We start from the raw sequence: 13,509 nt of genomic DNA, 5'->3' as shown, positions 1-13,509 counted from the left end.
TTGTTCTGGGTGGGGTGAAGACGTAGGATCTTATTCTGTAGCCCAGGCTGGCCTGGAACTCAAAATCCTACCTCAGCCCTCTCCAAGCCTGAGCCACCACATCTGGCTCTCATATTTCCTTTGAAGAAAAACTACAGCCTATCTGGTTAAACACTGACACTTGCTAATGAAGAAAATTGATAATGAAATACTGACACCTAGAGGATTTTTAATATACAGTTCACAAGCTTTTATAAACTATTCTCTCAAATTTCTAGGAATAAAAATCAGACATTTACAAAGCTTTAGAAAGAAAGGGATTATATTCTGGCTCCTGTACAAACTATTACAGAAGCTTTTGTCATTGCTTTAGTAATTTCTAAAATTCAGAGATGGACTGGTTCATTATGAAACCTTGGACAGCTTTTCTAGATACTGCTTCATGTACTGGGGGCAAAAGGTAGAAAGACACATGAAGTTCCTGCTCTCTGGGAATATGCATTGTAAGTGGCACAATAAAAAAAAAATGGTGTCATATTAATAATAGGTACTGTGAAGGAAATAAGAGAAGCTGAGGCAGGGGCATTGTTTCAATTTGGGAGGCCAGGGAAGATCTTCCTGAAAGCCATCTATGATAAGGAGATGCAAACGCCAGAGACGTATTTCATATACAGTCAACAGCGAATGCAAAATGCACAGCCAATCTAATGGTACAAGCCTGTCACAACAGCCGCTCAGGAGGCTGAGGCCGGAGGACTGTAGTTCAAGGCCTTCCAGAGCTACAAAGTGAGCTCAAGACCTAAGCAACTCAGAGTGTTTTAAGACAGCGGTACAGCCCACCGACCCCGTAAGAGGCCATGGCGTCAACTGCTACTGCTACAGTGTAGAAGGGAGGGTGCTATGATTAATGTGTGGAAACTAGTCAGACTATTACAGCTAGAGCGTGACATGGGACTGGAAAGGGAGGCTGCAGAGTGGCTAGGAATGTGGCCTGAGAACCCGGCACCTCTGGAATTTCCTAGTAGGCCAAGGATGCTCTGGATCTTACAACGCTAAGGGAAAACCATAGGAGAATTTTAAAGAAGAATAAAACTATCTGAATTTAGTTTTCAAAACCCACCAAGGGGCTGGAGGTATAGTTCAGTTTTAGAGTGCTACCTAGTATGCATAAGGCCTTTTTTTTTTTAAAGATTTATTCATTTATTATATATAAGTACACTGTCGCTGTCTTCAGACACACCAGAAGAGGGCATCAGATCTCATTACAGATGGTTGTGAGCCACCATGTGGTTGCTGGGATTTGAACTCAGGACCTCTGGAAGAGCAGTCAGTGCTCTTAATGACTGAGCCATCTCTCCAGCCTGCATAAGGCCTTGTGTTTGATAAAATAAATAATTTTAAGGTGTATGCCTTTAAAAAATATCATTTAAGTGAGAAAAATAAGCTTCTGTGGAGAATAGAGGAAGGAGACTGTGACAGTACCATGAGTAAAAAGAGCTCAAACTAAAGCTGTAACATGGGACATGGGGAAACAGATGATATAAAATGTCCACAGAGGGAGCACTTGACAGATGGAGAACTGAAAGCTCGGCCAATAGCGCGGCCAATAAGCAAAGCACCCACTGTGGTGTTGTGAGTGAAAATGGCCACCCACACAGGCCCATAGAAAGTAGCACTATTAGGAGGTGTGGCCTGGTGAGGAAGTAAGTGAGTCAATGGGGGTGGGCTCTGAGGTTTCAAATGTTCAAATGGCCTAACGTCTGAACTGTAAGCTACTCCAATTAAATGGTTTCTTTCATAAGAGTTGCCGTGGTCACAGCAATAAAGCCCTAAGATAGCCCCCCTGATGAAAATACTACAGAAAGTAATTTTTAGGATAAGGAGCAGTAACATTCTAAATTTATCTCATTATCAAAGGTTTCCCAGTGCTAAAATACCTGAAGTTTTGTGAGTCCCAATTTGTAACATTTGTGTAGCACTGAAAGTTACATGGAGGATCTGAAAGATTCTACACACCAGGACAGGTGACAGGAAAGTCAACTTACGTGCAATTTCCCTGCAATCTTAGATGTGTAGCCTCGTGGCCTCTCTTTATCTTTAAACCTGAAAGCGACAGCGTTCAAGTCCTAGAGCAGAAAGGTAACCATAGATGTAAGTCAATTATTCAGAAATAGATTTTTAGTGTTTCGTTTGAACTATAGACTTTGTACTCCAATTTTATCATCACTACACTTAGGAAAACTGGCAGTAGTTGATTTAGGAATGTATAAGACATGGAAAAACATAAACTTATCAACATGGGCTTAAAATAAGTAAACAAAAATTTATTCTAAACAAAAATAAACAGGCAATTTGAGAGGTGCCATGCCTGGGCATGAGGGCACACGTTTGGAATTCTAGCACTTCAGGAGGTTGAAGCAGGAGGATTAGACGTTCAAGCTGGCCTGGATGACACAGCAAAAGACTATGGTTTTGGGGGGTTTTTTGTTGTTGTTTTTTTTTTTTTTAAATCTATACCTACCACTAGTCAAGGTGTCAGAAAACTGTGAAACCCGAAACTTCTAGTATGATGACTTAAGGGCCTGTTGCTGCCACGTTAGAAATCACTGTCATAATTTCCACAGGTATAATTATACATTACATTTTTGCCAAGTTTAACAGGCTGTTCCTTGGGCTGGGACCTAATGTGTACCAAGTCTACCGCGGGATCTACAGCACCAGTGGGAAAGAGCTATCTGATCCAAAATACATCTCAGAATTTTGATATCTCTTTATATTTAAAGTATTTCTTTAATCCATTTTAAAAGAAGCTTTTAAAAGTTTTAAACAGAGCCAGGCTGTGGTGTCTCATGCCTTTAATCTCAACACTCTGGAGGCAGAGACAGGTGGATCTCTGAGTTCAAGGCCTGCCTGGTCTACAAAGCTAGATCCAGGACAGCCAGGACTGCACAGAGAAACCCTGTCTTAAAAAAATAATAATAATAATAAATAAAAATAATAAAGTTTGAAAGACAAATACTTCAGGCTTATATATTTAAAAAAAAAAAAAAAAAAAAAGCCAGCTGTGATGATCTAAGCCTTTAATACCAGCACCAGAGAAGAAGAGGCAAGGGGAGAGCCTGTGGATTCGAGGCCAGCCAAGTTTGTATGGTGAGATGTAAACTGTCTCAGAAAAGGGGTGGGGGTGGGGCTTTCTATGCATACAATAAAATCACTTTGAAGAATATAATTATTATACATGAAACGATTTATTGTTTCTTTTACACTTTTATCACCAGATCTAAAGTGAACAGATTCTATGCAGCTTTGGGTAGAGAGTGACAAAGCCCTGAAAGCTAGCTTTCATCCTCAAGAGGCAACACGGTACCTCAGCCCTACCTCAGGCCTCAGCTAACAAATCCACAGCAATACCTAAGCCTGAATGAATACAACTGTGCATTGTGACACTCTGGGCTTTAAATAGGGAAACAGAGGTTTAACTGGACCTTACGGTAGTTTACATAGGTTTGTTTGTGAAAAATAGACGCCTTAAGAAAAATTTTGGTGAAACAAAAGTACCTTGCACTCTTGGAAAACCCATTCTTGAGGTCCTTCTGCACGTAGCTTCTGAATGTATTGAAACATGTGCAAAATTATATCTTCAACATGTACTGGAAAAAAGGGGCACACTTAAAAACCATTCAGTCCTTGAATCCTTCAAGCACGGGCTCACTCCTAAGGTAAGTCAGGTTAAATGGAGATAGTCCCTTTTAGAACACGGAGAGTCCTCATCTCCCTGAGCCTGGTTGTAATGTCCCACACACAGCCCTCTGGACTCAGGGACATGTGACAGAACAGACATTGGGGCAGTAAATGAAAAGCCACACACACATTTTACCAATATAACACAAAACCGATTGTTAAGAGAAAAGGGTTATGACAAGCAAAGGTCAGGCTCCACATGAGAACTACAATGGATAAAGCATGTGAATTAGAGTGTTACAGTTTTTTCCTACCGCATGAGAAATTAAAAATAAATCAAATTAATACTTACATAACCCTTCTTCAGTTAAGTCCACATTAATGATAAAAAACATAAAACCTCGAGCTCCTTCCTTCTGTCCCCCAACCAGGGTGTTTACCCAGCCTGCAACATTCAAAGAAAAGGACAATGTAATTAAATATGGACATGAAGTGCTCTACCGCACACACACACGTAAATAAAAACTGTGTTTATTACTATGTGTGCATGGAGTATGTGTGTGGTACACACAGTCAGAACACAGGGTAGAGATCAAAGACAACTCTGCAGAGTCAGTTCTATGCTTCTAACTCTACAAACCCGGGACATTCAGCTCTGATGGGACATTATTTAAAGGTTCACACAGGTCCTGAGAGAGCTTTGGAAATCATCTCCTGCCTAGATTCTAAACCTTTCTGATCTAATGGATTGAAGTAGATAAATCACAACATGTAAAGATACGATTAGGGGAAGAAAAATCCATCATGAGCTTTTCTTTATTGTTTTGAGACAGTTTCAGTGTGTGGCCTAGCCTGGTCTTGATCAATGGATGTAGCCCAAGCTGGCCTTGAACCAGTGACCTTTCTGACTCAGAAAAGTGGGATTGCAGGGATGTGCACTGAAGGCAGCGGGGTTTTTATTCTTTTTTTTAAAAAGATAGATTTATTCATTTATGTATGTATGTATGTATGTATGTATGTATGTATGTATTTAATGTACATGGGTACACTGTCACTCTCTTCTGACACATCAGAAGACGGCATTGGATCCCATTACAGATGGTGGAGAGCTACCATGTGGTTGCTGGGAACTGAACTCAGGACCTCTGGAAGGGCAGTCAGTGCTCTTAACCACTGAGCCATGTCTCCAGCTTGGCTTTTAGTTTTTTGGCCTCTTCGCCATTTACAGCCGAGTACATGGCTCAAGAGTAGAGCACTTGCCCGGCATGCACAAAGGTCTGGGTTCAATTCCAACATGTCTGATGGTAACTTTTGAAATAGCTCACAATCACTGATCAATAAATACTCCAGGGTAAAACAGAGTTGTGAAAAGGAGCTGAAAACAAAAAGCAGAGCACACGCTGATGAAGACCACCTTACTCAAGAGCCCAACAGTGTCTTCCAAAACCCTTCCTTCCTAGATGACCTGAGGGACCTGGGAAAACACAAGGGTTGCGGGGTTACCACACTCAGAAGGTGCCACCCAAAGACACTTACCCTTTGACTTGAGTTCTGACAACAGGCTTCCAGGACCTTCATGCCCGATCAGATGACCGAGATAATGACCGGGATTGGATTTGTAGTACTGCTGAAGGTCTGGTATGGGAAATGTCACATAAAGATTCCTAATATCCTTAATGGGTACTATTTTATAAAGTTGCTGGGGAGAAAAAAAGGACAAATCACAGAATACTGGTTTTATAAATAACTTTTACTGAGTGAAATACTAATAATGAAGAGTACTGATTCTGGTCAATCAGACTGCAAAGAAATGACCACAAACAGAGAAAGGAATCGGGTTCTCACTCAGGGCACTTTTTATTTGGGCTAAGTGGTGTGGGCTTGGTGCCCTAGATCCTGAGACTGCCTTGGATACTTGCCTTCTGGCACTGGTAACACTTTTAATAGCCTGCCAAGGTCACAGCTACCAAACTATTCTTAGCATGCAGAGACCAAAACATACTGCTGTATTTTCATTGATACACATTCCTAACACGTATAAAATTGATTACGTTGTTATGACGATTATGTTCACAGATGAAAAATAGCAGAAATGTGTGCACTTACTTTAAGATGTTCTTCTTGGAAAGGGTGCTCAGGAAATTCGGGCAAAGGGACATTTTTATTCTCTACCTCAGAAAATAACTTCACCACCAGATTAGTCAGGTCATCTAAAGATTCTACAAGAAACAAAGATAGAAAGCAGAATTTAATCAACCAGAACTTGAAGCACAGACAGAAATTAAGGCCTTAGGACCTTCTGAAATGCCTTACGGTTTTAAAAGAAAAGACTGAAAAAGAAAAGAAAAGAAAAGAAAAGAAAAAGTCCCTGTATCCGGTAAAGGTGAAGCAGTCAGAGCCTGCCAGTGTCTACACTGCGTCAGAGGCTCCTGCACAACCCTGAGAACTATGTCACTCACAGTCCCTTCTGCTGTAGAGACTCCAAATATCCAGAGAGTTTTCATAATGTATTTCCTCACACATATATTATCCACATAGACTTTCTGGCAACAAATTCAAACCAAGTATCAAAGACAGAGAACACTGACTGTGTTCCTGGCTGCCTTGGAACCTACTTTGTAGACCAGGCTGGCCTGGAATTCACAGAGATCCACCTGCCTGTGTCCTAAATGCTGGGAAGAAAGACGAACACCACCACAACCAACTACTTAGCTGCCTTTAGAACCGTTTGCACAGCTAGGCAAAAGGCAGACCACGATTAATTGTTATATGACAAGTGGACTCAAAAATGATAAAATGTATTTGATGCAAGAGATGTCAGATGGCCAGACATGGAGGCATATACATATAATCCCACTGGCAGCCAACTTTGGAGGTTTCTGAGTTCTAGACCAGTCTGGGTTATTTATTATAAGTATTATAAGAAAAAGTATCAGAGGACATCTTTATGCAGTGATGGAGCACGGTGAGTTGCCAACTGCTTTGTCAACATCAAGTATTAGGGACAGTAAAGTCCTTCTACCAAGTATGCTGGAACTCTCCAGTATTTCTGCCATTAAAGCATAAAACCACAATGGGGCTTCTCTTTCTTTTAATATCTATTCACAAACATTTTGTCTGCATGTATGTGTGGTACCACATGCATGCCTGGTGCCCACGGAAGTCAGTAAAGATCCCTTGGAGCTGGAGTTATGGATACCTGTGAGCTACTGTAGGGGTTCTGGGAACCCAACTCAGGTCCCCTGCAAGAGAAACAAGTGTTCTTAAGCACTGAGCCATCTCTCCAGCCGCACAATGGAACTTTTTAAAGGTAAGGCATCTGAGAATACTGCTCTGCCTCACCTCCCCACTAAGCTGAGAGCCCCAGAGCCCAGAGAACTGAGTCTCTTCTACCTCTGTGACGTTCGTACTTGGCAACATTCCATCATTACTTATTTGCCGAATGTTTGGATGGTATTTGCTCTACAGAGGAACAGCTACAGCGAAGTCAGAAAACAATGTTTTTGTCCCTTTGTAACAGAGACCCTTCCACACAGCTAATCTTCCTCTTGTCCCCAAAGGAAAAATGAATCATCTGTTGATCCTAGATCAGTGGTAGTTCCTTCTCACATCTCTCCCAGATCTCTCAACTCTACTGAGCTCAGTGCAGGAGCCAGCTGGGTTGGAAGTGACGTGTCCTGATCAGGAAAATGGAACATTACTCTATCACTGCCACGAAATCGAGAACACTGAGGTGCTTATTGCTTCATTTAGCTAATGCCATTAGTGTTTATCAAAACATAGACAGAAATCATGCGCTTTTTCTAAGATACAGACAGTTTTTATGATCCTGGTTTCCAGGACTGAGTTCCTGTATATCCAGTAATAGTGAATATTTAGCCTATATATCTTTAGTAAGCAGTATCATGGTTTAGGTTACATTTATTAGTTACACTTACTTACATGTGAGTGGGCCTGCACACAGAGGCCAGAAGAAAACCTCCCAAGCTCTCTTCGTCAAATTCAAAGTCAGATGTTTAGTAAAGTAAAAAACTCACTAGTTCACAGCCACAGGGCTAAGAAGGCAGTGTATTTGGCCTTCCAGGTCAGGCTGTTGGACTCTATGCACTTTTAGTATCTGTTATTCCATTTTGTCTTGTAGCCAACCCAAATTTAATTTTAGGCCAGGCTCTCATTTATAATCTCAATGGCTGGGAGGCAGGGGCAGGAGGATTACCGCAAACCTGAAGCCAGGCTGCTCTATGCAGTGTGACCCTGCCTCACACAACAATAAAAGGAAACTGCCTTCAGAAGGACTAGGGCAACTGAAAGCCCCATCTACCACCAGCAACACAGAACAGCAGCCACATCCAGAGGCAGCACTGCACCAAGCATGGCGAAGAGAAAACCCAACAGATTGATGGGAACGTGCGCTCACCGAGCTACGCCTCTGAAGGAACCTGTGCTGCTCAGGATCCCCGCCCCCACCCACCTCCCCCCGGTCTCCTGTCGAGTGTTCATTTCCTGTGCAGATACTAGACTGCTGTAAGGTCAGTCTGGCGCTCTTCGCCAGGTGCCCTTCCCTTGCTTTTATATATTTAGAAAACGCACTCGTAATTCACATGTTCTTCAGGTCTCCACTTAAAGCCCTCTAAACTTCTTTTTTGAAGATGTTCGTTTAAAGTAAAATTCCCATTTGTTGATCATTTTCAAAACTATGAGCAGATAAACACCTGTACCCGCATCCTTCTAATACGCTGTAAATAGTCAAAATGGACCAAAACGAAACCACTCCACTGATAGTTTAGCTCTTACCTCGACCTAAAACACAAATCGCCATCAGATTGGACGAATAATACGTAGAGTGAAATTTCAAGAGTTCTTCCCTTACATCGATGCCTTCTTGGTTGGGTCGAGTCTCTAGAGTATATTTGTTTCCTAAAAATGATTGAAAAGGTATTTCTTAGAAAAGGCAAAGTCTGTGAACTTTATATAGTTTCGTTATTACTGACATTGCTCTAAGATGAACTAAAGAAACTAACATATACATTAGCCAACTATGTTTGAACATGAACTGAATAAACAGGGCGGGTAATATTTACAGTGAAAACAGATTATTAATTTTATGTGTTTGTTTGTTTGAAGTAGGGTATCTATGTAGCTCTGGCTGTCCTGGAATAAAATATGTAGACCAAGCTGGCCTTGAACTCAGGTCTGCCTACCTTTGTCTCTGAGTGCTGGGGTTAAAAGCACACCACTGACTATTTTCAAATAGAACTTTCCATAAAACCCTAAAAATGCTATATGAAAGCTTTGCTTCTGGGCTAGCCATGGTAGCACACGCTTACAATCCTACCAGTTAGGAGGCTGAGGCAGACGAACTGCAGAGTCAGTTTACACAGTGAGTTTCAGGTCCACCTGGGTTAAACTGTTAGACTTTGTCTCAAACAACAGCATACAAGTAAAAAACTGAAAAAAAGTCTACAGGATACAGGTATTATGACCATTTTTAGACAAAATGAGATCCACTGGCTTCCACTCACACTCACACTGCTTCTCAATTCCCTGTGCATCCTATAATTAACTGAACAGATTCACTAGGGAATCTTTGGGGAATTTACCAAGTTCCGTGTGGAAAGAAAAGAACAAATTTACTATTCTGAGAAGAAATATTAAATTTGTAATGTGAATTCTCATGGGTTTCATCTAAATTGGGAAAAATAGGATGCGGTGCTATTTTTGTACCTCTGAAGTGGCGGGCGTGGGGTATGCTGGTGGAAGGTCTCTTAGGAGAGTTAAGGTAAACTACATGTCCAAACCAGTGATGGTCTGAAATAAGACCTTGGATTAGGGACTGCTGCTGCAGGGAGGTGCAGGGAGGAATCCTGGCATACGCATACATCACGCAAAGTATTCCAGACGGTAAAAAATAAATACTACAGCTAGAAAGGTAGTGAAAAAACGCTGAACAAATGATCCTGTCGACCTTTTCCTACCGAAACATCCACATCTAGAGAGCAATGTGAATAGAGCCAAGAGGACAATTACAAACTCCATCTCCAGACCGCATTGTCCTAAGTCAGTGCTAATTTAGATGGGTCATTTGTACCAAATTAAAATGCCACTGCTCGGATCATGAATCCTACCTGGCTCTGCCAATACTAAAGCGAGCCCTAGCTCTGGACTAAAGATATCTTGTATCCTAGGTCTTCTGGGAGAAGGTCCTGCCTTGGCTGGCCTTTGGGGCAATGAGGAATTCTTGTCCTTGGGGCTGGAGAGTCCCCAGACCCACACAGTGGCTCACAGTCTCAGGGGATCTGATACCTTTTTCTGATCTCGTTGAGTACTAGGCACACATATAGTATACGTATTATGCAGATAAAACACTTATACACACAAAATAAAATAAATAAGTCAAAAATTTAAGTCCTTTTATCTTGGTATTCTAATAATCCTGAATGATACTACAGTTTTTTATGCATATAAATTTTCCTGGAAAACTTAAAAGGGCAATTCCATCATAAATGGCTGAGCATACACACAAGTGTAAGATCTGTATTATTAAAGGAGGGCCTCAGGAGAAATCTCCCAAGGGCCATCACCAGGCACCTGTGCACGTGACTGATTCAGTTCTTTTTTAGTAAAATTTCTAGCTTTCCATAGCTATCCATGCCTGAAAGGAAAGCAGAGGTGAAAATGCAACTCAGTGCTGGATTACTCGTTCAACAGGCATGAAGTTCTCTACCCAGCTTCATAAAAACAGAAAAATAAACAAGCAAGCAAACAAACAAACAAATATTTTAGCAGGGCAGTAGTGGCACACACCTTCAATCACAGCACTTAGGAGGCAGAGGCAGGAGGATCTCTGAATTTGAAGCCAGCCTCGTTTATAAAAGATCTAAAACAGCCAGGGCTACACAGAGAAACCCATCTTGAAAAAAACAAAACAAAAGTATATATATATAGTATATATTATATACATACATATTGTGTATATAATATGTATTTTTATATAAAAAAATATATATAAATGGAAAAGCTTAGGAAATAGTAAGGATTAAGTCAGTTAAAAATATATGGAGTATTTATCCACAAGTATACTGTGGTACTCAAAAAACAAGTTAGTTACCTCTGAAGGATGGTGGAAACCAAAACAGAGAGTAACAGAACTCACTGAAACCAAAACAGAGAGTAACAGAACTCACTGCATCGGCAAGCTCATCAGCAGGGAGTAACAGACGCAAGCTCATCAGCAGGGAGTAACAGAGGCAGGCTCATCAGCAGAGAGTAACAGAACTAAGACAAGGAGTAGGGAGGGGTGACACTGAGGGTCAATATTTACAGTTTCACAGACAGACAAAGAAACACCACATGCCCAGTGGAAGAACATCACTACCATAAAGCTGTCGTGTTGAAAGTCAAGGGCAGGAAGCCGACCAGCCCAGCAGGAGCTCTGACTGGCCCAGTTGTCAGGAGCTGTGGCTGCTGTAGGCACTGTTTGAGGCTACAGATCACACGGCTGGCACACCACTGAACATTTCCACTGAACTTTGTAAAGAATTCAGCTAGAGCGCTGAGTGGCCAATCATCCTATGGATCACCCGTACTCCATCCACACATCACAGCGGTACCCTACCTCTGTCTGTGACAGGGTTCCATGTGGCCCAGGCTACCTTAAACTCTACGTAGCTGAGGACGGCCTTGTTTGCCTCCACCTCCCAAATGCAGCAATGACAGGGCAGAGCATCACATGCCACCATAGATTTTTATGTTTCCTTGCTACATAGGACACTTGATTCTAAGTGGCTTTTGGAAAGTGGCTTTGATCCAAATATCTGTGACAGCGGGGGAAGGACAGACTTTCAGCTACAGCAGCCTGAGGGGACTTGGACACCTGCCAGTCAGGGCATCCATTTGGTGTTTCTTTGTCTTACTGGCTCAATAAATGGTTTTACAATGAGTGGGACACACTAGAACTCCAGTTCATGCTATATTCAGGGTGGAAGCTTTGCAACTAGATTTATATTTTTATAAATCTAATCAGACTTGGGGCAGAAGAAATGGCTCTGGAATTAAGAACCCAAGTTCTGATCTTAGCACCCACATCAGGCGACTCATTACTGCCTCTAGTTCCAGTTTCAGAGGACCTGATACCTTCTTCTGGCTTCCAAAAGCACTCACACATATGGTGTACATAGAACACACAGATAAACACATAAATGATGATCAAAATGATCAATCTACATAAACTTTATATTTAAAATTAATTATTCCACCAAGCATGGTGGCACATGTCTTTAATTCCAGCACTTAGGAGGCAGAGGCCAGTGTACCTCTGTGAGTTCAGGGCCAGACGGGTGTACATAGTGAGTTCCAGGACAGCCAGGACTGTGTAGGGAAACATTCACTATGTCAAAACAAAAAAAAATCAACGATCCCTTTTAGAGTACTGATTTCTTTGTATTCTAATCTCTGTACTCAATATCCAGTAACAGCACCACACCTGCAATTGTGTGTGAACACCAGAGAGAAGAATTAGGATCGAAATGGGTAAAGCCCTGAGACTTCTAGAGAACAACCCAGGGAAAAATGTCTTGCTATTGGCCATGGTAATGACTTTGATGCCATATCACAGATTCAAGCTGCATAAACAAAATAAATGGGACTACATAAAATTAACAAACCTTTCCATAGAAGATCAAAGGCAACCAACAAAATGAAAAGACCACCCAGGCCTAGTAAAAGATGTGCACAGTGCACATGTGACAGAGAGAGCAACCGACATTTGCACAGAACTCTCACAACTCCAAGGCAGAGAGCAAGGAGCCTGATCAAATTATGGTCAGGGAGGACAGACACAGTGGGTAAGCCTGTGACCCCAGCACTCAAAACCTCAGCCTGGACTGCACAGTGAGTCTAAGGCCAGCGTGGGCTCCACGAACAACACACAACTGTAGTCACAGCACTCAGAGGCTGAGAAAAGGGACTTTAAGACTCTGTCTCAAAAACCAAACAAAAAAATAGGTCAATAAATACACAAAATACTCTAGGAAAGCATCACTAAAAGCCAGTAAGGTGGGAGGAAGAAGAAAAAAGAGATGATGATCTTGGAAAATTGTGCCTGACTTGACATCTGGGAAATCCTGGGTTTGCCCAGCTTCCTCACCTAAACTTTAACCCTGCTAGTGCAGACAATACCCTTCACACACTGAGAAATAAAAAAATAACTCGCTAACTGACAGACGAAGTAACCATGGCCCCATTTATAATCTCGGAACTTGTTGCATAAGATTACATAACAATTTAGAATAAACAACAATTAAGAACATCGTCACCCACAGCAGAAGAACAGCCCCACCCAAGGTCCTTCCACCCACGGTCTTCCCAACTGTTCCTGTCCACCTAAGTGTCAAACAGGTCGTCCACTCTTTGACTTCTGCTTCATCTCCTTCCCAGGAGACTACACCCAGTTGCTCTCAGTGTCTAAGGGGTTACAACTGGAGCAATCAGTCACTTGAGAATAACCACAACTACACTTTGTCCTTTCCTGCTCCCAGACTGCCTGTGAAAATACTCAACTGCTCTCACTTTACTTTCGATGGACAGGGAAAACAAGAACCCACAATCAAATACCAAACCAAACACAGAAGAACAAAAGCTTCCAATTTAAGAAGCTATAGAACTAAAGCCAAAGGTAGGTATGGAAAAAAGAAGAAAACCCATATGGATACCTATCAGGGATTCAGATTTAAAAAGAAATAATATGGTGATCAGTTCTGCAATCCTACGACTTGGGAGGTCAGGGTAGGATAAAGCCAGCTAAGATACAAAAGTCCCTTTCTAAAAGGAAAGAAGGAAGGAAGGAAGGAA

The 13,509-nt window shown here is 41.7% G+C and overlaps 1 protein-coding gene across 1 annotated transcript in view; it reads right to left on the bottom strand.

The window, feature by feature from the left end:
* The window catches only part of Ide (insulin degrading enzyme), a 116,937-nt gene that overhangs the window by 66,259 nt on the left and 37,169 nt on the right, over positions 1 to 13,509 (bottom strand). Inside the window, 6 exon segments of the mRNA XM_032891853.1 lie at positions 2,025 to 2,105; positions 3,538 to 3,629; positions 4,013 to 4,105; positions 5,197 to 5,359; positions 5,767 to 5,879; positions 8,455 to 8,577. Coding sequence (XP_032747744.1) covers positions 2,025 to 2,105; positions 3,538 to 3,629; positions 4,013 to 4,105; positions 5,197 to 5,359; positions 5,767 to 5,879; positions 8,455 to 8,577 — 665 coding nt within the window.

The sequence above is a fragment of the Rattus rattus genome, chromosome 2 (assembly GCF_011064425.1).
Source record: "Rattus rattus isolate New Zealand chromosome 2, Rrattus_CSIRO_v1, whole genome shotgun sequence".
NCBI lineage: Eukaryota > Metazoa > Chordata > Mammalia > Rodentia > Muridae > Rattus > Rattus rattus.
The sequence above is the reverse complement of the archived record's forward strand: the minus strand, read 5'-3'. Positions and strand labels throughout refer to the sequence as shown.